The sequence below is a fragment of the Urocampus carinirostris genome, chromosome 20 (genome assembly GCF_059441175.1).
Source record: "Urocampus carinirostris isolate Australia breed hairy pipefish chromosome 20, RoL_Ucar_1.0, whole genome shotgun sequence".
NCBI classification, from domain to species: Eukaryota; Metazoa; Chordata; class Actinopteri; order Syngnathiformes; family Syngnathidae; genus Urocampus; species Urocampus carinirostris.
Genome location: NC_142368.1, coordinates 21,965,465 through 21,992,737, shown reverse-complemented (window position 1 = coordinate 21,992,737; position 27,273 = coordinate 21,965,465). Strand labels below are relative to the sequence as shown.

The following is a 27,273-nucleotide window of genomic DNA, read 5'->3' as shown; positions in this document are numbered from 1 at the left end:
TTTTGTACAAAACAATACAGGTTACTTATACAAGCCCTAAACATACTGATATAAACCTTAAACATACAAAATATAGCACTGAAGCAGTCACAAGCGAGGAACAAAGACAGGACCCAATAGCGTTCGTTTTACTCAGTTTTTATTAAGAAAGAGCAGTGCTTGCATCCATGATCCGATGATCGTCGGCCGCAGGTGCCCCGGATCAGTAATCATGACAGAAGCAACTTCGGAACAAATTCAACAAACGATCGTCCAGAACCTATCTCGTTCGTAAGTATGGCAGCATCTGTATTCTATATGTACAACATACAGCACAGATGAAATTACTTCCTCTTCCCCATGTGCAAACTTACAATAAATAAAGCACAATATTCATAGCAAATAGCAGCTAGGGCAAAAAAGAAAATGATTATGTATATTAAAATATATAAGATTTCGATTAATAAATGTGCAAAGTGTAGACGGAATACTAAATTGAGCAGTTAATTTGGCCAAGGCATAGGGCTTGGAGTTGGTAGGGCGAGAAAGAGTTCAGAGTCCTGAGAGCCTGATAGAAGAAGCTGTCCTTGAGCTCGCTGGTTCTGGCTCTGAGACTCTCCAGTCTTTTTCCTGACGGCATAACCAAAATTAGCATTTTTTGTTTAATATAAATGAACAATGTAACCTTGAAAAGGAAATACAGGACACCTATGTCAGGTAGTAGCTTGCAGTCCTACAAAATAGTGCTCGAATCTTAACCACGTAGTATAGTCTATTGAGCAAAAAATAATACTTTCTCTCACATGACAGACAAGGTATGCTCTGTTCTACTTAACATTAAGAGCATATTAAGAGAAAAATATTTTTTCAAACAGTGTTCACTTTATAAATTCCTCAAAACTCGTCTTTTGTCCAAGTTCAAGTTTAACCTCGGTAAAATATTTTTTTTCATTAGCCGTTTCCAGCATTATCACCGTGAGCAGTGGCAGTTCTACACTAAATTACTCCTAAAACTGCAACTGATCGTGAATCACTACTATAGAAATGTTACCACAGAAATACTGCAAAATGACAAATATAGTAATATTAAAAAATACTTAAGAAATACTACACAGATACTAGTATGGAGATACTTCAAAATACTTCGACAGAAATACTACAAAAATACCACCACAGTAACGCTATAATACAAAAATAATGCGACATAATTATTACACACCCAAACAACTACAGTAATACTCCAGAAATTCTACAAATATGCTGCAAAAAATCAACTAAGGAAATAATATAAAAATACTACAATTATGCAACAACCAAACATTTAGGGAAATACTACAAAAATACTACATAAAACTGCTATGGAAACCTACAAAAATACCATTACATTAATACTATAATACGAAAACACTACTAGAGAAATGTTACAACAGTAATTCTACAAAATACTACAGTAATACCTAAGAAATACCATTTAGATACTTGTATGGAAATACTTCAAAATATTTCTAAAGAAATACTACAAAAATACAACTACAGCAACACTATTACACGAAAGTACTGCTAGATAAATGTTTGGACAGAAATACTACAAAAATACTTCTAATGAAATATTAGGACAGAAATACTACAAAGTACAACTACAGTAATACTACAAAATTACCACAGATATACTACGAATTACTACAAAACAAAAGTACAGTAATACTATGACAGAAGTAGCGCAAAAATATCACATAAGTACTAAACTTAACCTCAAATCTAGTGCTTATAGGCAGGGGCCCAATATATTATTTTGCTTTCATTCTGAAAAGAAAAAAAAATAGTTCATAAAGACTACTACTATAATATTATAATACAAAAATACTACCATGTACAGAAATACTACTACTGAAATACAACTACATATTACAAAATACTACATAAAGACTACAAAATAATTACAGAAATATTACAAAAATACTATTACGGAAATACTACAAAATACTATTACAGAAATACTACAAAAACACTACTACACTAATACTACAAAAATGCTACCGCAGAAATAATACATGTACAGGAATACTAGAAAAATATATATACGGTAATACTACAATTATCTAGCATTTTTCATCATTATTTAGCCGATGCTGTTCTTTATTAAGGAAAAGAGAGTTTTAAAAACGCTATAATTTTTGGGGGTGCCTGGGTAGAATAACGGTCTGGTTACGCCCATGCCCCCTGGCCTAGTTGCTGCAACAATGCAATTTACGCTAAATATTTTCTTCTCACTGTCTTCAAAGGTGCCCTGGGAAAGCCTCAGATCTCAGTGAGTCCGTCCACGGAGGTGAGCTGGGGCCAAAACGTTGAGTTCACCTGCAGCATTTTGACGGAACACATGGGTGGAACCTTCATGCTGAAAAAGTTACAAGGTCCCTTCAAGCTTAACAAGTTCAGCGAAAGCGAGGCGGCCACCTTCACCCTGGCCAGAGTTAACTTTAGCCACCAGGGCTCGTACTTCTGCGAATATCAGAAGAAACTGGAGGGGAACGTCATCTACTACCCCCAGGGGGATTCCATGGAGCTCACCGTCAAAGGTTTTTTTTTTTTTCAGAATTCGTCTTTTCCTCTACACAAACAAGCTGAATTGGGTTAAAACATTTGGCTTTTGGGCCTATACCTGGAGACCTATCCAATTTTTCTCATTTGTGAATAGATATACATGCAAACACTTACATGTTGTATTTCTTTTTATACATGTTTTAAAGACATTATTCACAACAAATTGGTAATGAAACACTCACAATAAACGAAAAATAATATCTTAGGTCCTTGGTATAAGCTCTATATTGGATATTGTGTTTTGTTGTAATACTGTAGCTGTATTTTTGTAGCATTTCTGTGGTAAGATTTTCGTAGTATTACAGTACTAGTATTTTTGTGGTATTTCTGTAATAGCATTTGGTAGTATTTTAACAGTATTTTTGAATATTTCTTAGTATTTTTGAGCACTTCTTTAGTATGTTTTGACTATTTTATCGTATTTTTGTAGAGTTACCATAGGTGTATTTTTGTAGTATTTCTGTAGTAGTATTTCTTTGGTATTTTTGTAGTATTTTTTGACAATTTTGTAGTCTTTTGGGATTATTTCTATCATAGTATTTTTTGACTATTTCATAATATTTTCCTAGTATTATTGATGAGTATTTTTGTAGCACTTCTTTCGCATGTTTTGACTATTTGGTAGTATTTTTGTAGTGTAAATGAAGGTGTATTTTGGTAGTATTTTTTGGTATTTCTGTAGTATTTGTTTAGTATTACTGTAGATGTATTTTTGTCGTATTTCTGTTGTCGTAATTTGGAGTATTTCTTTCGCATTATTGTAGTATTACTGTAAATATGTGCACCCCCCAAAAATCATAGCATATTTAAAACTCTTTTCCTTAAAAAAGAACAGGATAGACTAAAATAAGATGAAAAATGATACGAAAATGCGAACAACACAGTGTCAGAAATACTCTACTGCATCGTATTCTTAACACTGCATCGTAGTATTTTTGCAGTAGTGTTTCTGTGGTATTTCCATAAAGGAATTTTTGTAATATATCTGTAGTATTACCTTACTTGTATTTTTGTAATATTTTTGTAGTATATCAGCGGTTGTAATTTTGTAATATTTCCATAGTAGATTATTTGTAGTATATTTGTAGTATTTTTGTTGTATTACTTGAGTTGTATTTTTGTGGTATTTTTGTAGTATTTCTGCAGTCAGATATTTGTAGTATTTCTGTAGTAATTTTCTAGTATTTGAAGTATCTTGATAGTATTTTTTGTAGTGTTATTGTAGATGTGTTTTTGTAGTATTTACGTAGTAGTATTACTGTAGATGTATTTTTCTATTATTACTGTAGATATATTATTTTTGTGGTAGTATTTCATTAGTATTAGTGTAGTAGTATTTTATTAGTATTACTTTAGTTGTATTTTTGTAATAGTATTTTTGTATTTCTGTAGTAATGTTGTAGTATTTTGTAGAATGTCTCTAGTTGTATTTCTGAAATATAATTTTTCGAGTATTTCTGTAGTAGTATTTTGTTTTATAATATTATTGTAGTAGTTTTTTTAAAGTTTTTTTTTTTTTTTTTTTTTTTTTCAGAACGAAAGCAAAATGATATGTTGGAACCCTGCTTATCAGCACTAAATATAAAGTTTTGGTGTAATTTTATAATATTTTTGTACTACTTCTGCAGTTGTATTACTGTAGTATACACACTAAGGGGCAATAGCGACGAAGCTTTATCTACTTTTTTAGTTTTGTAGTAATTTTGCAATATTTTTGTACTACTTCTGCAGTGGTATTTCTGTAGTAGACACACTAAGGGGCAATATGGACAAAGCTTTATCTACTTTTATATACAGTATATTGTTTGTTAAACCCCTGTTTTACATCCATCTCCGTCTTTGTTTACAGTTTTACTGGAGAAGCCGGTCATATCCATGACCACCTACCAGGTGATGGTGTTCTACAGTCCGCGGGAGGTTTCAGTCACCCGAGGCAACAGTTTTTCGGTTACGTGCTCTGTCCATTCTCTCTACCCACACGGCGTGTTTTACTTGAAGAACACCAACACAAACGCAACAACCTCCAAGCCAGCTTTCGGACATACCGTTTTCTACGTGGCCTTATTCGAATTCCCTAGTATAGAGGATAAAGATCAAGGCACTTACATCTGCCTCTACACAGTCAACTTAACATCAAAGGCTTTTTGGTCCACCTCGTCCACATCTTTATATATCAATGTAGTTGGTGAGACCTAAAAATAATAATGGTGTTCCATGCTTGTCCCCTGGGCTCAAAATGACTATCTCAATCAACCACAGGAGCTGGATCTTCAGCAGTGGTCACGGGAGTCGTGAGCGTGTTGGTGCTGCTGTTACTAATTGTTGTTGTGGGTTTCCTGGTGTGGAGAAGAAGAAGGCTGCATGCTGGCAAGTGATCCTTCATTAATTCTTCATTTGGTTGGATGAAGTCCATCTCATTGGGACTGAAACCATATGCTGAAACATTTTAACCCAAGCATCCGGTTTCCGTTTCCTGTAAAACCTTATTTCATGTTGTTAATAAGGATTAGGACCCCTTGCGTGTGCCAAAATCCACAAAAAGCACCTCATCCCATTTTAAAAAGGTTAAGTTTTAATGTTGTTTTCAAAGTTTTAAAAGTGCTTGAAGTTTAGCTGAAGTCCTGGTAATTGCTTGAAATTCTGGCCATGTTTCTTAGGTTAAGTGTTGGGCTAGGATTAACAGATAGGGTTTTGGCTCCGAATAATGGTCTATGGTTCTGAAATAGGATCGAGCTACGGTTAAAAATTAAGGTTAGGGCTCCTTATTTGGGTCTTAAACTGACTTTAGGGCTCTGAAATAGGGTTGGGGCTGGTGTTTACAGCTAAAGTTAGGTGTGGGTTTAGTGTTAGGAGCTAGGGTTTTAGCTCTGAGTTAGGGTCATAAACTGAATGTAGTGTTCCAAAATAGCTTCAGAGCCAGTATCACAAATTGAAACAGGGTTAAGTCTAGGATCTAGGGGTTGAGCTCCGAGTTAGGCCTCTAAATTGAATGTAGGGTTCCAAAACAGATTTAAAACTGGGGTTACAATTCGAAACTGGCTTGGGACAAGAAATTAAAGCTTTGGTTAGATGTAGGGCTAGGGTTAAGAGCTAGGGTTTGGGCTGCGAACCCTGCATTTTTAACATGAAATCTGCCATCCCACGGTCACAGCAATAGTCAACCGGGGATAATGGATCGCGCCCACATGGGTGTCTTTCATTTTGGGCAGAAAGAACCAAGCACAAAAGGGACCTCTGTTGGTCCCTGATGGCAGCTATGTGGGATATGGAATAAGAGATTGCAGCCACTTGAGTGCTGTTCATTTTAGGCGGATATACGATAACAACGAAAATAGAGCTGCCAAGCCTTCAAAAGTGCGCTCTCACCAAAAGTCGACTAGGGTTAATGGGTGGCATACTAAACAGTGCGGTTAATTTTAGGTGAGCCACAACGGCCCACTTCTGCGGTTTGAACCCCAACAAAATGCGCTCTACCGGCCTCTGCTGTCAGCAATATTTTACAGGGGATAAAAGACCGCAGCCACTACCGTACATTTAACTTTACTCGGACCAGAACAGCACGCCTCCTGACAAAAGTGCCTTCTGCTAGGCGCAGCAATATGGGATTGGGGATAATGGCTCACGGCCAAAGAAGTGCAGGTAACTTTAGGAGGGAATAAGTAAAGGCAAAAAAATGGCAACCCGGCTTGACATGAATGCACTCTGCCGGCCCCTGTTCGCAGCAGTATGCAATCGGGTATCATGGTGTCATGATTACTGATGTGACTCAGCTGTGCCCGCTTCTTTGGCGCCAACTGCCTCGGACTCTGATTGGCTCCCGATCAGTACTTGTACCCACTTCTGTCTGTCCCCTTTTGTCAGTCTGTCTGCGAACCTCAGTTAACTTTAGGCAAGCCTTTTTCAACCCTGACTCCTACCTGTCCCGTTTTTTGCTCCCATCTGTTCCCCGGCTTCGACCTGTTTTTGATCCTGACCACGTCTACTCTCCCGTCCCGGCTTTTGACCTCTTTTTGTCCCCAACCACGTCTTCTCTCCTATTCTGGCTTACGACTCTCTTCCGACCCCGACCATGTTTTTGCTCTCCTGTCCCGGCTACTGACCTGTTTTTCCGTCCCCAACACTGCCATCGCTCACCATGGAAGATTTACTTCTTCCTTCGGAGCGCAATCTGGGTATCAAAGCGACCTGCTTCCCGCGTCTAGCAATCACCGGATCGTGGGCGCAACCCTCTCTCTTTCTTCCAATAAAACTTGTGAGAAACGCAAGGCAAGGGGGTCCTGTCTTCATTCTGTTCCTGACAAATGGATTGCGGCGGCACGAGTGCACTTCACTTTTGGTAGACAGAACGACAAATTGAGCCGCAAGGCTTGACAAAAATGCTCTCTGCTGAAACACGCTTGCAGCATTAAGCAATCGAAGATGATGAATCTAAAATTTTTCATCCTGCGATGTACTGAAGCCACAAAATAGTAAGGAATTACAGTATTTTTGTCCTGAAAAGATTTTGCCCTTCTCCCCTAGGCCCCTTGATTCAGTTCACCAACAGATCGGGAGCAGACATAAAATCCGACTCGGAAGATGAAGCCAACAGACGACGTGAGGCTCGGTAAGTTTCCAATTAAAGCAGAGGTGGCCAAACCTTTGGAGTCGCAGGTCTCATTAGTTTCAAAAATTTGTCGTAGTTTTGCAGTATTTCTGGAGTATTCTTTTTTCATTATAGTATTTCTGTAGTAATATTTGTTGCAGTATTTCGTTGAAATTTGTTTTTTCTTTTCAGTTTTAAAGATAAATGATATGTTAATCACCTGTTTTTAAGCACTTCATTTGATATTTAGTTTTCTAGTGTTCATCTACTATTTCATTAGTAGTATTTTTGTCATATTTATCTAGTATTTTTATGGTACTGTATTATCGTAGTTGCATATTTTATTATTTCTCTGCTATTTCTGCAGTAGTTTGTTTTTAGTATTTCTGCAGCAACATTATTACTGTAGGGCAGCATGGTAGTGCAGGGGTTAGCGCGTGTACGGCACAGTTCTGAGGTCATGGGATCAAACCTTTCTGTGTGGAGTTTGCATGTTCTCCTCATGCTTGCGTGGGTTTCTTCCGGGTACTCCGGTTTCCCCCACATTCCAAAAACATGCACGTCAGGTTAATTGGCCGGTCTAAATTGTCCCTAGGTGGGAATGAGCGAGCGAATTGTCTGTCCCTGTGTGCCCTGCGACTGGCCGGTAACCAGTTCTGGGTGTCCCCTGCCCACTGCCCGAAGATAGCTGGGATGGGCTCCAGCAACCCTACTGAGGATAAGCGGTGCAGCTAATGGATGGATGGATAATGGAGTACTACTATAGGAGTATTTTTGTAGCATTCCTGTAATGGTTTTTTTTCAGGATGTAAGCAAAATAATAATAAAATTTAGTTCGTCAGATTTTTTTTTAGTATTCGTGTTGTATTTCTTTAGTGTTTCTTTCGTAGTCCATTTGTAGTCGACACACAGAGACAACGGGGACAATGCTGGCGCCGAAAAAGATCAAATATTTTTTTTCTAGTAGTAGTAGTAGTAGTAGAAGTTTCTCCATGATATTTTCACCATTTTCGTTAAGCGGACTGTATAAATAACCATGCATGTAGCCCACAGACCGTAGTTTGCCACCTGAGAGTTAAACCTTTTGGTGACTGGAATATCCCCATCTTTTTTAGGGACCTCAGCACGGGCCCCAGCGAGAAAGGCACAAGGACCCTTTCTGGGGACAAGACCGCGGAAGTGGACTCTGAAAACTCAGTGGAGCAGGTCCCTGAAGACTTAGCTGGTAGAGTTTGTTATGAGCTAGAACCTCTAGTTTTTTCATGATACTGCATGTCTAGAGGAATCATTTGTGGTTTTTTTTAACCAAAACCCACAACTTGTATTTCAGGGTGTACCCATAATACCTGATGTCAACATTTAAAGTGCCTTATGAAAATATTGCCGCCCCACCCCTCAAAGAACTTTTTGTCATATTGCCTCATTTCAGGCTTCAAACAAAAAACTGAAAATATTTTACATGTGAGTCACAAATGTGAAAGTGAACCAAATTATTTAAACATTTCTATTAAATTTACAGCAAAAATCCTGAAAAGTAGACGTTGCAAAAACATTACCCCCTGTTATCTCTCCTCGGCCTACTGACCCCAGAAGTTCCCCTGATGATCCAATATCGACATGAACGACTGACAAGGACTAACAGAGTTCACCTGTGTGTCATTAGGTCTCAGTATAAATTCACCTGAACAAACAGCTCTATGAAGTATTATGATGGAATAATGAGGGCCAAAGAACACACTAGGCAAGTCCGGGTTGTGGAAAAGTTCAAAGCAGGAATGTGATACAAAAATCTGCAACATGTATACATCTCCCGGAGCACCGTGCAAGCTATAATATCAAAATGGAGAGAGCATAAAACCAGTAAGAGTAACACTGCACATCACCCTATAATCACCATCCCTACTGTCAAACATGGTGGTGGTGGTATCTTGGTTCACTTTTCTTCAGCAGGGACAGAGAAGATGATCAGAGTTGATGGGAAGATGGATGGAGGCAAATGCAGGGTGATTCTGGCAAAAAAAATCTGTTGGAGTCTACAAGAGACCTGAGAATCGGGCTCAAGTTTACCTTCCAACAGGACAGCGACCCTAAACTCCAAAATAGTAGTTTGAAGTTTAAAATTTAGTAGACACTCAAAATAATGCGAGGAAACATCAATTAGTTTTGTACTTGCAAGGAGGAACGTGAGAGGGTCTCTCAGACAAGAACATTTACATCCCTTTCTAAAGCTCTCTTCAGAGCCCCCCTTTTTATTAGCTCTTCGAAGTTACAAAGGACAGATCAGCACTCAAAAGGAGTGGTTATCAAAGAACAGCAACATGATTGGCCGATAGCGAAAGTGATGCAGTAGTCAAAACAATGAACAGGAGTGAGTCCAAATGTAGAACTAGCATCCCATGAAATCTCCTTTGCACTCGACCAATAGTAACAAACTTATCAAATGGAATGGTTTGAAACTAACAATATAAAGGCATTAGAATGTCCAAGCTAAGGTCCAGACCGCAATCCTATAGAGCAGTGTTTTTCAACTTGTGGGTCGCAACCTAATTTTGGATCCCAGACCTTTTTTTTAGTGGGTCAAGGGCCTTTGCCTGGGCAAAAAAATGGATGGCGATCTCTTTTTCCTGTTCAGTCGGCGCTATGCCGATAGTGTTTGAGAGGGACCACATCTCATTTTATTGTGATTTTGTGCATTTTATTTTCTATTTTTATTTTAGTAATGGGTCCCAAGAAAGTACTTGAAAAGGGGAAGGAAAAATGGAAAGCAGTGACAACAACAATTGTGTTGAAGAACGATACTGTTACAAAATACAAAAATGGTGTATGAATGCCTGACATTAAAGCGCTGATTGAAGGTACAGCAAATGGTTTAGAAATGTTATATTTTTAACTTTTTACTAGTATCTCATCTCATTAGCTACAATGCTTATCCTCAGTAGAGTCGCGGGTGTGCTGGAGCCCATCCCAGCAATCATCGGGCAGTGGGCAGGGGACACCCTGAACTGGTTGCCAGCCAATCGCAGGGCACACAGGGACAGACAACTCACTCGCTCATTCACACCTAGGGACAATTTGGACCGGCCAATTAACCTGAAATGCATGTTTTTGGAATTTGCGAGGAAACCGGAGTGCCCGGAGGAAACCCACGCAAGCACAGGGAGAACATACAAACTCCGCACAGGAAGTCTGGAGCTGGATTTGAACCCACGCAGGAGGTTCCCAAGACATGAACTGTGCCGCATTTTAATCTTTATTAAGTTCATGATTAGATAATTATCAATGTTTAGGTACACGCTTGATTAATATTTTGAATTTATTTTAGTGTGTGACTATTTTAATGCAGTTTTGGGGGATTGCTTATATGCAATGTAGGCTTACATCAGAGTATATACGGTACCTGTAGTTGTTTTGTTTTTGTTGTTCAATTTGGGTTTTTTAAAATAGGTGAATATATTCTTCTATCTCTGCTTTAGACTGCACACTCTTTTCATTGGATACGTTTGAGAAGTGGAAATTCAAGATTTGGGTCGCAGCTTGCGATTAGTGTGGAATGGTGGATCCTCAAATCATACAAGTCGAGACGCAGATCTGGAAAATGCTGTGCACAAATAATCACAATCGAACCTTAAGGCACTAGAGCTGTTTTGAATGGGCAAATATTTTTGTTTCAAGATGTGCAAATGTCAGAACCAGAACAGAAACAGGACCCAATCGCGTGACGTTCTCACACAAGCCTTTTATTTTACGGGAAATGGGGAGTCATGCACGTTAGGAAGCCGGTCCGCCGTGGAAGGACAGGAAGCCAGAGACCGACGAGACCGATTACAATTGCCCGAGTTAATATCGGACAGATGGGGTCGATACTGGACAGGAAGGGACAAACAGGATTGACAACAAATCAGGATAGCGATAATTAACAGGAAAAACTAGAAGAGAACGAAAACTGGAGAAAATAATAAAGAGGACAAAAATAGACGGAAACTAAACTGGAACCCGAAATTAAGAAGGAAAAAAATAAACGGAAACAATACCGGACTGGAGATATCACAGGAAAACAGGACCGATACAGAACCCACGTCTTGTGGGGCAGAAGTTCGTTTGATGGGCTGACAAAACAGCTAGCGAGCGGTGAGCTTAATATAGAAAGAAATCCAATCTCTCAACGAACCGCAGCTAGGGTCCCACGAGCGGGCCCATTTGGGCACCACGGCAACCATGACAGCAAAACTTAGAGACATGAATAAAAAGATTTGTGATGTTGCTGTGATCGCAGCAATTGAAGGTTTAAGAGAAGCTTGTAGAAATAGTTAAGTCAAAGGGGGTCATTATTTTTGCAATGTCTACCTTTTCAATTTTTTATTTGTTACTACAATACAAAATGTTTCATACATTTGTTTTCGTTTCACAAACTTTTCTCACACGATGTTGATTTGTTTTTGAGGGTTTTTTAATCTTTACGTTTGAAACCTGAATATTGGCAATATGTCAAAACCTTTCGGGGGGCCAATACTTTTGCAAGGCACTGTACCTGTAATACCTGATGTCAACATTATACTCAATAACTATGCACAAATTTCTCAGAGCTGGTGCTGAACATTTGATGATTATTACTACCTGAATTTGCCGTATTTAAGCAAGTAAATGCCAAAAGCTTTGAAAGAACAGTGTGTAAATGTAGCGCCACGTAGGGGTTAAAAACCCTCCATTCATTACAAAGAACACAATATTAAATTGAATAGTATAAAAAAATACATGAACAATCATATGGGCTTTCATTTCTTAAAGACTTATAGGTTGAGAAATGTGCTTCTATTTCACATTACATGAGTCTAATCTCGAGGGAGTTGACATAATTGTCTGCCATCTTGCTCCTACGGGTACCCGGAGAAAAACAAAAGCTCACGAAAGCCTGGGCAAAAGATATCTGAATGAAATTCGCGGTTTACAGTAACTTTGTTCCTCCATAGCTTGTAATCTTCCTTGTGCATTTTTGCATTTGTTTCCAGTTGCATTACACAATAGAGTGACATGTAGTGGGGAAATACGACACACTGTTCCTTTAAGTACAGATTTTTTGCAAGCGTTATGACTGATATGTTTGTGTTAAACCAGTTATATTTCTCTGAAACTGCACAGGATGTATTTTGTTGATCAATAAAACCTTGTTTAAATAAATGAAATGTTGGGTGTGTTATTTGGTGAAAAAAACCTACTTGAGTACTGAGTAACTGTAATTGTTAGGTAAACAACAATTCATTTCGGTCATCAAACCAAAGTCCATCCAATCAACAATAAATTACAAGTCTGTGCATTTAGTTTCTTTGGTTGGACCCTCTGTTAATACTGGTAGCCATGGAAACCAGAACTGTCGGTTACATGTGGGGGAACAAACCCTTACCAAAAAAAAAAAACACGGCCTGGAGAGGGATGGGCGCCGCCTTGCTGTACTTGCCCAAGACATACCACAGGAAGTGGTGCCCTTACCACCCTGGTTGTTAAGAGACCCGTGAACCGTGTATCAAAACAATAGCATTTTTTTTTTTTTTTTGGTTTGAACAAATTTATTGACACTAAAAACAGAAAACAATCATGACAATCTCAACAGCAATTAAGCACATTCACAATATTATATTCCAATATTACGTTTTTAACAGCAAACACAAAGTGAGGTTTGAACAAACCTTCTCGAAAATCAAACATATTCACAATTTCATTATATAACATCTTTGTTAGTGTCAATAGATCCGTCCAGGCCAAAGTCGATTGTCCTCGGTCTGAACAAATCCACCGACACCAACAGCAGCAAAACACAGCCATCAAGCATAATCACAATTTTTTTATATTTGACAATATGACGTGACAATATGACGTTTTAACATTTTTTCCTGACATTTTCAACATCAATTAAACAATTTCAGAGTTATTTTCTTTTAACAGTAGTTAACCAGCGTGTAAAAGGCAATACTATTGTGCAAGGGCATAGCTCTGCCATCCCACCCTCCCAAGCAGCATTCTTCCAGTCCTCTGTGTGGGTCCTTTCCCTTCTGCGTGGGTCCTCTCCCTTCTGGGTTCCACAACCCAGGCCGTTGCTGCCGGGACTCCCACAGTGTAGCTCCGGCTCCCCCCTCCAGGTGGGTGCAGACGAGTCTTCTTTATGGCTGCGCCCTAGGCCCGCCGCTCGCAGATTGTATGGTATCTGCAGCCATTTGGAGCACAGCCACGGGGGGGATCTGCCTGCACCTCCATACCAGCAGGTTTCTGGAGGTCCAGATGGCGTCCTTGATGGTGGCGAGAGTGAGCCAGTCCATGCCTAACTCCACTGTGAACTCACTAGAACACTAGATATTCTGATGACATGTGAAAAGGCATTCAAATTTATCGCATCACCACCCTATTTTTACTTATGGTACCAAATTGTACAAAGTAGTTTTGGCTGAACTTTTTTCCATACAACGTGGCACCTTAAATAAAAAATGTGATGATGAGATAACATATATTTCCCTTTCCTATGTTATCTACAATCCTAGGAGCCTAGTGGTAAGAAATTTGACGTTCTCACTGCCTCCATCCTTGTTCGATTTCCGTCATATCCAATTCTGAACAATTGTAGTTTGTGATATCAGTCAATCATTGCTCAAATATAGTAATATATTACAGTAAAAACGTCAGTGCCAACAAAGAGCAAAAATAAAGGATAGAAATTTTTCTTCAATGACTTTAAAGGTAACCATTGCTATATTTATTTATATTATATACAATATATCAGAGGACCAGAACAGACCAGGAATCCCTAGAGCATTTGTTTTAGTTCTTTATTTAAGGAAGCGTTCAGGGCGTGCACTAGACGTGATGACCGTCAGACGTCAGCAGCGGCGCCGGGGAGATAGCTTCGGATCGAGTGGGCAATCGGAGTGCGGAAATCAGGCAGGTCGTGTTTACCGGGGCTGGAGAGGAGATCGTGGGACGGAAACAGGTCGGATCGGAGGCAGGCAGAAACAGGTAAGCAGAGTTCTTAAGTGAACGGGATATCAGGAGAAACACAAAGACTTACAAATGTACACTCTGACACGGAACTCTGGGTGCAGCGCGCTTAAGAGCGAAGTGCCAGCCAATCAGAAGGCGCCCACCCAGGCTGTCAACAAGCTGCAGCTGGCGCCACACAGGCGGGGCCAATTGGGCACCATACCAACCATGACACACATGGGCGCGGCAAATTGGGCGCCATGGCCACCATGACAGGGTGTCGATTTTCCAAAATAAACTTAATTAGGAAGGGTTTTTCCAGACAAAGTTAGGAAGTCACATTTTCACAAACAGAACATTGTTAAGACTGGACCCAGCTGGGTGTTTAGGGTTGTATGATAGGAGTACGGCCGATTCAAGGGCAGACTTACAAGAACACCCCACAGAAACACCACTGGGAGACTTCCGACAGAAAGTAAATATTAAATACGTGCATGTATTTATAACAACTAAATGGGTAATGTGATTATCAAAGTAATAATGTTATGATTAAATAATAAACCTGATAGAACTGGAAAACTAATGCGATGGTGACAATATACTCAGGGACACGTTTTAGTAATCTACCACCACATATGTATGCCAAAAACGTCTACTATTATAATTCAATTCATAAGAACGTCTTTAGCCTTTCATCTTAATATTTAACTAATATTTAACTGCAATTATTGAAATTATTGACAGCAAAGTTGTGTTTTATAAGCCTGGTCAAGGTGTTTTCTTTATCCTTTCATCTTATGAACAGGAACTGTAGTGAAAATGGCTACTTGCAAAATAATAGGTTGTATTATTGTAACCCTGCATGCATCTCGCAAAAACCATCCCAATGTTATTTGCGATATGCATTCACTGTCCTTTAAGCTTCAGTTTAACTGCCAGGCTTGGGAAGAAACGGAATACATGTAACAGTGTTAAGTAATAAGGATACCAAAAAAATATTACAGAGGTTACAGGAAAAAAATATGTAATCAAATTACAGGTGTATTTTGAACAAATAAGGATTACATTGCAGGATTGCAATTTTATTCAAAAGCATTTGTATGTTGCACAATACAGTGGACAAGGTTGAAGTCTGTTGTGGATAAGTTTTATTCTTGTCCTCTTTCACAATAGCTTACTTTAAAAAAAGTAATCAGTTATAGTTACTCACTACTTTTTCCAAAAAGTAACTGAGTTAGTAACTGTGCTACTCCATGGTAAAAGTAGTTACCAGGGACGGATTTATCGTACACATGAAGTGCAACAACAAAAAACATTAAACAATTTCATAAGAGAACAATCAGAAGTAAATAGTATCAAGGGAGTTTATAAATAAATCGAATTGGAATGGTCTGTTGTAAAATGGGAATTCACACTCTTTAGGGAACTGGGTTTTTTGGCATGCTCTCAAAACTATAGGTGTTTTTTGTTGTTTAATCCATATATTACCATTTATTATGTACTATTATGAATGAACTAAAAAGGGGGGGTACAAAATTAACACTTAAACGTTAACACTGACAAACACAGGGAACATTTATAAATCTACTCTTTCAGCCCAGCTGCCGCTTGTTCCATAATTAGCCTTCTCCCTCTTTAAGCACGTCATTCTCGTTCACTCATGGTCAGTCCGTCTGCGAACCTCAGCGCAAGCACTCAAAGCAAGCACTTTTGACTATTGCTCCCGTTTTTATCCCGACCGGTTCCTGTATCCTGCCTGATTCCGTGCCCTGTTTCCTGTATCGATCCCCGACCACGCTTTGTTCTCCTGTCCCGGATGCCGGACTTGTATCGATCCCTGACCTCGCTTTGTTCTCCAGTCTAGTTCCAATCTCCGACCACGCTCCGTTCTCCCATCCTGGCTACCTGATTCGTTCCAATCCAGGATCACGCTTCGTTCTCCCGTCCCGGCTACCCGAATTGTTCTGATTCACGATCACGCTTTGTTCTCCTGTCCCGGCTACCCGACTTGTTCTGATCCACGCTCCGTTCTCCTGTCCCGGCTACCCGACTTGCTCTGCTCCCCGGTCCTGCCTGTCGGCCTTGCCACCAGTTACCGGCCGCGAGGGCTTCCTGCTCCTCCTGCCCAGCGAGCACCAGATCGCTGTCTTTTTCCTCGCGCCCTGACTTCCCCGATCCCTTAATAAAGCATTGTGTGAAACGTTATGTATTTGGGTCCACTGCTTGTTCCTGTTGTGACAGGGTCAATGTGTGTATTTTTGATGTATGTAGAGTATTAAACGTTTGGTCAAAATCTCGTTTTGCAATGTCAGAAAATGATCAAACAATGTCAAAACTTGTGAGGTGAATACTGTGTTTGAAGTCAATCACATAGATATGTGATCTGACTGATACTGCTGGAATGTGAAGTTGGGGCGGGGGACATTCTCTGCATGTCCGCATCAAAGCTCTCCGTGACAACTCCACCACAGGGCGGTCAGCCCCTCCCAAGAGACCGGATAATACACTCTTCAACTGTATATTTTTGTATTCAGAGCACGTTTTACACAAGCATGTAATATATTTCTCCGTCCGCATATTGGCGTATTCGAGGTAATAAATCATCTTGAAGCCCCTACGTGTGTGTGTGTGTGTGTGTGTGTGTGTGTGTGTGTGTGTGTGTGTGTGTGTGTGTGTGTGTGTGTGTGTGTGTGTGTGTGTGTGTAGCATTTCACTTGAGAGCTTTATTGCTTTATATCCAGGCTTAAAACACAATTATATTCTATAGCTTATGAATGACTTTTGTTTCATGTTGATGATGTCTGTGTATTGCAACATCCATTGCAACCTGGTCATCCTGGAAGGGGGATTACCTCATGTGCGGTCCACTCTCAAGGTTTCATTTTCTTCATGCTGAAGTTTTGAGTTGTTCCTTGCCCTCATGTAGGTTTTAGATCAAGGAATGGTGTAATAATAGTCTGTGGTTTGCAATAATCCGTGCAGCCCTTTGAGACTCTGTGATTAAGGGCTATACAAATAAACATGTCTTGACCTGACTTGACTTGACTTTATTGGGCTTAGTCTGCCCAACACTAGTTTTGAATTGAATTTGCATGAAATTACTTTTAAATTCCAGCAGATGTCGCCATTAAGATAGCAACATATTCCACAGCAGGGGTCTCGAACCTTTTTCAAGCTGAGAGCCAAGTTTTGTTACAAATTAGTGCACTCAGTTTGATATGCATTTTAAAAATAACAACTTATGTTATTACTATCTTGTCTGCCAAATCGGCCTACCTTTCGAAGGTGATTGCGTCTCAAAAGAACAACCCCAAAGCCCTTTTTGACACTGTAGCATCGCTTACAAGGCAACAGACTATTGCAGATAGTTCGACACACTCTGCTCAGGACTTAATGGTCTTCTTTACTAAGAAGATTCAATGCATACAGGAAGAAATTGCTAAAGAAATTATTAATACCACACATATTAAAGGACTGAAATTTACAGATGCACGACAGGGTGGCTGCCTTGGGAAAATGGCCGGTTTTAGTGAACTCTCACTTGATGATCTCAAACAGGTGGTAAATGCGGCCAAACCGACAACTTGCCAGTTCGACCCGCTCCCAGGTTCACTTATTAAAAGTCTTTTTGGCGTCCTTGGACCTTCAGTTCTAAATATTATAAACATATCACTCTCCTCAGGTGTAGTTCCAGCAGCTTTTAAGTCCGCCGTTATTAAACCCACACTGAAACGACCCAACCTTGATCCAGAAATATTAAGTAATTACAGACCTGTGTCAAACCTACCTTTCCTCTCTAAAGTACTCGAAAAAGTAGTGGCACAGCAGCTGAATGCTTTCATATCCGAGAATAACCTTTTTGAATCCATGCAATCAGGATTCAGGGCTAACCACTCTACTGAGACAGTTCTGATCAAGGTAACAAATGATCTCCTAATGTCAATGGATTCTGGCGCTTCATCACTTTTGCTGCTGCTGGATCTTAGTGCTGCTTTTGACACAGTGCACCACAATATCCTACTAGAACGGTTGGAAAAATGGATTGGTCTCTCAGGAACCGTCCTCTCGTGGTTCAGATCCTACCTCTCAGATAGGACGCACTGTGTTAAATATGGTGAAATGACATCTGAGCCCTTTAATGTTACCTGCGGTGTTCCGCAGGGTTCAGTGCTTGGCCCCCTTCTTTTCAACATTTACATGCTTCCATTAGGTGACATTATTCGCAAGTACAATCTCAGCTTCCACTGCTACGCAGACGACACTCAACTCTATCTTCCGTTGGAGGAATCTTCCACACTAAACTGTGGAAATTTGGAGGCCTGCCTCACTGAGATAAAAGAGTGGATGTCACTCAATTTCTTGCGTCTTAACTCTAAAAAGACCGAAATGTTAGTCATTGGTCCATCTAAATGCCGTGACTTATTCTCAAAAACTGCTGTGAACATTGACAAATGTCACATCACACAGAGTGACTCAGTTAAAAATTTAGGTGTCATATTTGACCCTGATCTAACCTTTGAGATGCATGTAAAGAAAATTACTAGAACCGCTTTCTTCCATCTTCGTAACATTGCCAAAATCCGTTCAATACTGTCTCAGTCTGATGCGGAAACTATAATTAATGCATTTGTTACCTCCCGTCTCGATTATTGTAATGCACTACTCTCCGGTCTCCCGAAGTCCAGAATCAAGTCTCTTCAGCTAGTACAAAATGCCGCAGCGAGGCTTTTAACTAGGACAAAAAAGTACGATCACATAACACCGATTTTGGCTAACTTGCACTGGCTTCCAGTGAGCCAAAGATGTGACTTCAAGGTTCTCTTAGTATTGTACAAAATCATACATGGACTTGCTCCCTCTTATCTTTCAGATCTGATCTGCCCCTATGTCCCGGTCCGAAGCCTACGATCTGAGAGTGCCGGTCTTCTGGTGATCCCGAGAGCAAAGAAGTGTTCTGCTGGATCGAGAGCGTTCTCCATCCGGGCACCGGTGCTGTGGAATGCTCCCCTGAGATCCGATCTGCAACCTCAGTGGAAATGTTTAAATCTAAACTTAAAACTCACTTCTACTCCATTGCATATGAATAATAACCTACTCTTCTTGTCGGCTGAAAAATAGTCTGTGTAACATAGTGTACTAATCTGTGAAGCCCTTAGAGACTTATTGTGATTAAGGGCTATACAAATAAAAATGACTTGACTTGACTTGACTACTATGTTATTACCAGGTTAATTATTGGAAAAATGGTTAAATAGATTTAGTTTGCCACAATGAAATAATTTTACCCGAAAATCACAATGACAAAGCGCTGGTGAGCTATTTTCAGATAGGTCCGTGGACACTTTAGGTGTGTTTGGGGGAAACATAGTGCCCGGAGGTACCATGTTGGCGACCTCTGCTCCATAATGTTTTCCTTTATTTTTTAACCATACTTTTTTTTTTAATTAAAACCTTTTATGATACACCATTCGCCAAAAATGTTTGAAATGTTTCAATTTTCAAGCCGAAATTATCATGTTGCCTAAAATATGAGTACTGTACAATTTTTTTCTCATCATTTGTGTTTTCTGAAGACTCGAGAAATAAAACAGGTTTTTCCTTTAGGTTCACAAATACGCTGTCATTTTTAACTTTTATTTTTCAAGTTTGAGTACATTTTTATCTTGTTTTTTAAGTAAAATGAAAAAAATAACACATGAACAGACAAAGGACGAACATTTTTTTTGTACTTGCCCAAGGCACACCATAGGAAATGGTGCCCCTAAGACCCTAGTGGTTAAGGGATACAAAATATAAATTTGATATATGGTATTTATTTTTTGTGTTATTCACAATCCCCCACTAAATATCTTGTACAGTTGGCCGATAGTTTCGATAATTTTAAAGGTTTTTTTGTTATTTTCCTTTTCTTTTTTTTTTTTTTTAAACTATTATTTTAATTAAGTGTCGTGATGACTGATTAGGATCACCTGTGCCCGCTCGTTTAGCACCAGCCACTGCGGGCTACCTTATTGGGTTCCTGTCCTTTTTAAGCCCAGTCCTTTCACTCGCCTGTTTCTACAAGGCAAGCACTTTGACTCTGACTCCCGATCGTCCAGCTTTTTCCACCCGTTCTTCCACCCATCCATTCCTGTTCTCCCCGTTTGTCTCCGGCTACGACCTTTGTTTTGACCCCAACCATGTTTGCTCTCCCGTCTCGGCTTACGACACGTTATTGATTCCGACCACGTTTTTGCTCTCCTGTCCCGGCTATCAACCTGTTTTTTCCATCCTCGACACGACCTTTTCCCGCTCCGGAAGATCCACTTCGGTATCCGGATCACGATCCGATTGTGTGAGCGGCTCGCTTCCCGCGGGCGCTCCCCTTCCTCTTTCTATCAATAAACTTGTGGTTAACGTTACGCATTTGGGTCCTGACTCCGTTCTGGTCGTGACATCAAGAAAATTATTAAATAAAATGAAAATAAGCAAAATTATATTTTAGAGAACAATTCTGCTTATATATTTTAATAAGTAAGTTCATTTCAACAGTTATATAAATCATATTTTCGCGTGGACATTTTTTTTTACCGACCCACCTGAAAAGTTTGACATGCCTGGCCCATATTCTTTCTTGTGCTTTGTAGCACTCGTTTTCAGTTGCACTACACTATACAGCAACATCTAGTGGTGAAAAAAAAAAACACCCACCCTTTCATACTTTCATTCTCACACACATGGAATTATAGTGTCAACAAGTGAAAAGACAGACAGTACTAAACACACAAAAAGTGGGTGTGCCCGTACCAAACACATTTTATGTGTCCAAACCTGCTTACCTTGTCTGCAGTCTGCCCCGGCACGTCTCTTCTCTAGATTGGGAGCTTTCTTCCGTGCTAAACTCGCAACTATGACAGTCAAAGTCTTCTATGCCTCTGTCTCAAGCAACCTTGTGGTACAAAATTTGTCTATTTATTCTCTCTGCGCGACAAAAAAGTTAATTTTGAGGGTTTTCATATTGCTTTTTTCCAGATGAAAAAAGAACAACAGAAAATCTTCATGATCCTTGAGAGCAAGAACATCAAATTTGAGAAGGTGGACATTACTAGCAGTGAAGACGCCAAAATGCTGATGAGGTCCATTGCGGGTGACCCCAAAGCTCTGCCCCCACAAATAAGCAACGGGGACACATACTGTGGGGTAAGCTTTTGTTTTTCTGCTCTAATAATGAACAATGGAGTAATAATACAGAGATATGAAAAAGTATCTGGACTAGTGATGGCAAAATGAAGCCCCGAAAAGCAGTGAAGCCCTGTAGGAAAATGCTTCTCACACACACGTAGGGACTTCAAGATGATTTATTTCCTCAACTACGTCATCATGTGGACAGAACAATATGCTTGGTGCATGCAATAAAATGTTGGGGTGTAAATCATCCTCTAAGTAAAAACTGTAATTGAAGAGTCTTTTTAACACTAATTGTTCACACTGCAGGGAAATCGGATTATCTTTGCATGGAGGCAACCTGTATCTGATCTGTTGAAGTCTGTCTGAATGGCACATAACCGTTTTTTTACACAACAGACTTGTCAGGAACCGCAACAGGATCAGGACCCAAATGCGTGACGTTTCTGACACAAGCCTTTTATTTTATGGGAAATGGGGAGTCATGCACGTTAGGCAGCAGTCTGGCGTGGAAGGATAGGAAGCCAGAGGCCGACGAGATCGATACCAATTGCCCGAGCAGACATCGGACAGATGGGGTCTATACCGAACAGGACAGGACAGACAGGATCGAAGAAAAGGATATCGAAATTAAACGGGACAAACTGGACGGGAACGAAAGTGGAAACCGATATTAAACAACGGGACAGACCGGATTGATATCAAAATGGGGTATCGAAATTAAATAGGACAAACTAGACGGGAACGAAACTGGAAACCGATATTAAACAGGACAAAATAATCGGTAACCATACCAGACAGGAAGTACCAACAGGAAACAGGACCGAGTCAAAACCCACGTCTTGCGGGGCAGATGTTCGTTGACGGACTGACAAAGAAAGAGTGAGAGCACTGAGCTTAAATAGACGGCAAGCCAATCCGTCAACGAGCCGCAGATGGCGCCACAGGGGTGGGGCCAATTGGGCGCCATGGCAACCGTGACAAGACCCAGGCCACTTTCATATGTGGTCCTAAATCCGATACATATCTGATCTTTTGGAATGCAACTGTTGTGTGACATTCAAGATGTACTCATGCGACCTCAAGGTCATCGATGGGCGGCAGACGTCACTATTCTGCCTTCAACCACACAGGGAGAAGCGTAGAAATCAACTGCGGCAGACAAAAACGGAGTGTTATGAATTAATGGAAGAAGAACACTTGTTTATTTTGTAACTCACGGTCAACATCGCGTTGCGTACTACTGGATTCACAACTTGTTGCTCGAAGTCACTGCTGTAAACAAGCAGTGGAATTCATTCTCAAAGCGATAATATCCTCCAGTGGTAGGTAACAATATTTACGTTCTAATCACACCACATGGAGACCATTACACGCGGGGAAAACGAGGTTTTGGATTAAATGAATATTTGCGGGGGACTACGCCCTGCTGTTAACATCCATGAGTAATCCCGCGAAAAACAGTGCATTTCATCATTTGTCCTCTTCTGGGTATGTGGGACACTTGTGGTTTTCACACAGGAGAACAAGTCCCATTTGGTTGGAAATGTGAACGATCTCACAGAAACATCGGATTTCACACAAAATCAGAATTGGGCTTTAAGCTATGAAGTGTGAACCTAGCCAAAGTAGCCTGGGTCTAGTGTGAAAAATCAAATATTTCTGTCACGAAACGGACCGGAATCAGGAAGTTGGAACTCATTTGCGTAGACGATCTGTCACTTTAATTGAGAAAGAAAAGTTGTCTAACACACAAACGGACCAAAAAAAAAAACAAGGCAGGCTCAAAACTACATACTAGGCATTTAACGGGATTAAACAGAACTTGCAGGAATCTCTCAGAATGTTACACCGAAGTGCAACAAAGTCCAACAAGGACAACAAGAATGAACATGTATCAAACAGGCATGAACAGGTTTTCAACAAAGGTAAACAATGATCTGGCCCAGGGCAGTTCCAAAAGGCGTGTTTAAGTACCCATAGGAGTAATCAGGAAAATGCACGTCAGCCGGTGTCAAGGGGCGGGGCCAGCCGGGCACCATGACAACCGTGCAGGACATGACAATTTTCCATTCAGACGGAATTTAACAAATAGAATACATATTATATCCATGCAGAAGCATCCGCAATGTGACCAGAGAAGGGCAGCACAGTGACGCAGTGGTTAGCGCGTGTGTGGCACATTTGTGAGGTCATGAGATCGAACCTTCCTGTGTGGAGTTTGCGTGTTCTCCCTGTGCCTGTGTGGGTTTCTCCAGGGCACTCCGGTTTCCTCCCACATTCCCAAAGACATGCATGTCAGGTTGAGTGGCCGGTCCAAATTGTCCCTAGTTGTGAATGAGCGAGTGAGTTGTCTGTCTCCGTGTGCCCTGCGATTGGCTGGTAATCAGTTAAGTGTGTCCCCTGCCCAATGCCAGAAGTTAGCTGGGATGGGCCCCAGCACCCCCGCGACCCTACTGAGGATAAGCGGTGCAGAAAATAAATGGATGGGTGGATGAGTGACCAGAGAAGCATATCACTAATCTGAACTTTTGGGAAATTCTCACATTTCTGCATAAAATCCCCACCAATTTTGATATGATTTTTGTCAAAATCACACAGATGAAAAAGCAATGTCTGCTTTAACAAAAACCACCCAAACATTTTTAAGTTTCCTGATTTTAACAAGAAAGGCATGCAATAAATGACAAGGGGGGAATAAGTCACTGAACCCTCTGCCTAAGGAGACTTAAAGAGCTATCGAAACAAATTTCCTGGCAAACAATGTAGGTAAGGTGTGTGCCCAATTACTGATAAATGGCTTAAAGATGCCCTGCCTACTACAAAACACATACCTGGTAAGAATTCTCTTGAAGTGTTGGTGGGAATGAAAATGAAGAAAATGTCTGTCTGTGAGCGCTCGTGTGCAATTAAAGGTGGTTTATGTAATCCATTACTCCAACCAGAAACCAAATTTACAAAAAGAGGAAAGGAGGTTTGTGTAACTGATTGTGAGTCTTTCCTTGGGTTGGCAGACTTGATGGTTGGAAAGGTTTAGGGGGAATCTATTTGTGGTGGTGTTCTCTAGAATGTTTAGATTCTGCATTATTTTTGTCATTTAATTCTGATAGTTTCCAGGACATTCTATATCCGGTTCTAAACACAGTCACAAGAATACACAGCAAAGGTGGGCAGGTCACATTTTCTTCTAGCATACATAGGGGTGCATCTTCATTAAAATATTAAAAACAATAAACATTTGGGTGGTTTTGGTTGAAGCAGACACTGTGTAGAACCAACTCTGTTAGGCAGAGGCAAAGTCAAAATTAAGTCGAACAAAATTAGATGACCAATGCACAAGGCAATAGATACAATTTGGAATCAATTATCATGAAAGAACACTCTTATTTGCTTTAAGGTGTTAGATGAGAATTCCCAAGTTTGGTTGATCTTAGTTTAGTAACCCTGTTTCATTTCTTTTTCAGTTTGATTACCAGTTAATTACTCTTATTTCAGTTATTATTAGTAGCAACATTCATGTTTGTCTGAACTTTTTTAGAATCAACTTCAATCTATTTTTGTGTCAGAATATAAAGTCACACAATAAAAGAGTTCAAGTTTCAATAACATTAAATAAATGACAAGAACGTTCTGTCAAGACCAGAACAGAAGGAGGTCCTAGATGCGTAACGTTACTCACAAGTTTATTGAAATATAGAGGAAAGTCAGCGCCCGTGATCCGGTGCTCGCTGGACGTGGGAAGCAAGCATGTTCTGAATGCGGAAGCGGATCTTCCAGAGCGGGAGATCATAGTGTAGTTAGATGGAAAACAGAAAAACAGGTAATTAGCCGGGACGTCAGAACGTGGTCAAGGTCAAAATACGTGTCGATAGCCGGTATGGGAGATCAAAACGTGGTCGGGGTCAGAAAATGGGTCGTAGCAGGAGACAAACGGGGAAACCAGGAACGGACGAGTGGAAAACAGGTGACAAAACGGGACCGACGGGAGTCAGAGTCACAAATGCTTGCCTTGTGAAGGTGAGGTTCGCTGACGGACTGACAACAGGCTAGTGAAAGGACTGAGCTTAAATAGGACTGGGAACCAATCAGGTAACTAGCAGCAGCTGGTGCCAAACGAGCGGGCACGGGTGAGTGTAATGAGTAATCATGACACGTTCATCAAATAACCCCAATTTTGTTGTAGCAACACGATGATAAATTAAGGTAATTCTCATTCTGATCTGATCTGAAATAAGCAATTACGACGTTTTCCAATTCAGGGAATCCCAAATCCATGTGTATTGCTGGTTTCTCTAAGTTCATAAATCTACAGTCAAGATCTAATTCCTCCGGCGACCTTGATACAGAGCTCTTTGATTAATCAGATCCTTCATGTTCTGGGGTAGCTCTCCACTCTGATCACTGAGATTTCCAATTGTCCAAGGGTTTTAGGATTTTTTTTCGGTAGGGAAAATAACCTGTCCTTTGAAAAAGGCCAACAATATAAATACAGTTATGTTCAATTTTTTTTTTTAAAGAACAGACTTAGACAATGTCGAGCCGTCTGCAGTTACGTGTCAAGAAATATGAAAGGGGCGGGCACTCATAACCCGAGCTAGTTCCAATAACTTGTAAATTTAAAAAGAAATTAATGAAGTCAAGTAATTGTATAAAAAAATTATCAACAGAGACATCAAATTTTAAAAAGACATTTCAAATTTAATTGAAATGTTATCGGTTACCAAGAGCAATGTTTCATTAGTGCATCAAACAACCTTTTAAAAGTACAAAGAGAAGCATGAAAAAAACTCAACATTTGTATGGTTCAGGTTTTTGTCCTCTATGGATCACACGGTCATCGGTGGCGTCAACAAAGAAAAGGAGAATTTGGGTTTTCCAAGTCACAGCAATGTTGTGCTAATGATTGCTATCATATTTGCAGGTACTGTCTGTCGTCTATGCTAAAGTGAATCTTCTGCCCGCATTGACGAAAAGGCACTTGTTATTATGTCCGATATCTATGATGTATTTTATTTATTTACAACTCGCCTTTTAAAGTCAAGTCAGATCAAAACATGTTTATTTGTACATCCCTCAATCACGAATAAGGGCTGCACAGACCACAGACTGCTACAGACTACAGACTATCATTACACCATCCCCTGATCTAGAACCTACACGAGGGTAAGGAAAAACTCCAAAACCTCCACATGAGGAAAATTTAGAAACTTTGAGAAGGGACTGCAGATGAGGTAATCCCCCTTCCAGGATGACCAGACTGCAATGAAGTTGCAATGGCATCAACAAAAAATACATCATCGTCAACATTAAACATAGGTCATTCAAAAGCTATAGAATATAAGTGTGTTTTATGCCTGGATTCCAACAGTTCCACTGACGTGGTTACATCACTTATTTTCATCTGTGTTATCTTGAGAAAGATGAGATCACATTTGATGATGATTCTGTGCATAAATGTGAGGAATTTCCAAAAGTTTCAGATACTTTTTCATACTACTGTAAATGTGTCCAGTGACTATCCATCAATGAATGAATTGGATACGTCCCCTTTTCTCCTTTCAGGACTATGCTGCCTTCGACCTTGCAGTTGAGAATGAAGAAATAGAAGCTTTTCTGAAGATATGAGGGAAGCCTTGAGCTGTTCGTCCAATTTTCCATCTTTAATGATATTTCCATTGTTGAATGTATTCATTTTGATGGGCTATTTACTTGATCCCAGTAATTAAAAAAAAAACGCTTTGTTTTTTGTCTGCCTGATTCATATTTTGGTTTTCAGTTAATAAAGATGTTAAAAAAAATGCTTGTTTTGTGTTTTTTTTAATTGAAGTTGCTTGGAATTACTTTTAAAATCCAGCAGATGTTGCCATTAAGATAGCAACATACTCTACAGAAGAAGAGATCCGCAGGTTCGAGAGAGTTCTCCATCCGGGCCCCGTTGCTGTGGAATGCTCTTCCCCCTGAGATATTGATCTGCAACCTGA

The 27,273-nt window shown here is 40.1% G+C and overlaps 2 protein-coding genes across 2 annotated transcripts in view; both read left to right on the top strand.

Moving 5' to 3' along the window:
- LOC148346593 (scavenger receptor cysteine-rich type 1 protein M130-like) overlaps window positions 1-12,339 on the top strand; it is a 44,522-nt gene extending 32,183 nt beyond the window's left edge. Inside the window, exons 13-17 of the mRNA XM_088324673.1 lie at window positions 2,262-2,555; window positions 4,430-4,765; window positions 4,840-4,947; window positions 7,102-7,186; window positions 8,281-12,339. Coding sequence (XP_088180799.1) covers window positions 2,262-2,555; window positions 4,430-4,765; window positions 4,840-4,947; window positions 7,102-7,186; window positions 8,281-8,431 — 974 coding nt within the window. The 3' untranslated portion in view covers window positions 8,432-12,339. The remainder of the gene's footprint in view (window positions 1-2,261; window positions 2,556-4,429; window positions 4,766-4,839; window positions 4,948-7,101; window positions 7,187-8,280) is intronic.
- An 8,597-nt stretch (window positions 12,340-20,936) lies between these two features.
- On the top strand, window positions 20,937-27,079 carry LOC148346592 (SH3 domain-binding glutamic acid-rich protein homolog). Its single transcript, XM_088325283.1, has 3 exons — window positions 20,937-21,062; window positions 21,140-21,307; window positions 26,855-27,079. Exons 1-3 carry the CDS (start codon window positions 21,018-21,020, stop codon window positions 26,915-26,917), a joined length of 276 nt encoding a protein of 91 aa, XP_088181409.1. The 5' UTR covers window positions 20,937-21,017; the 3' UTR covers window positions 26,918-27,079.
- The last annotated feature ends 194 nt before the right edge of the window (window positions 27,080-27,273 follow it).

Coding starts and splice junctions, on each gene's coding strand:
- LOC148346592 (XM_088325283.1), top strand. CDS start 21,018: ATGACAGTCAAAGTCTTCTATGCCTCTGTCTCAAGCAACCTTGTG. Junction 21,063..21,139: donor CTGTCTCAAGCAACCTTGTG/GTACAAAATTTG, acceptor GCTTTTTTCCAG/ATGAAAAAAGAACAACAGAA. Junction 21,308..26,854: donor ACGGGGACACATACTGTGGG/GTAAGCTTTTGT, acceptor TTCTCCTTTCAG/GACTATGCTGCCTTCGACCT.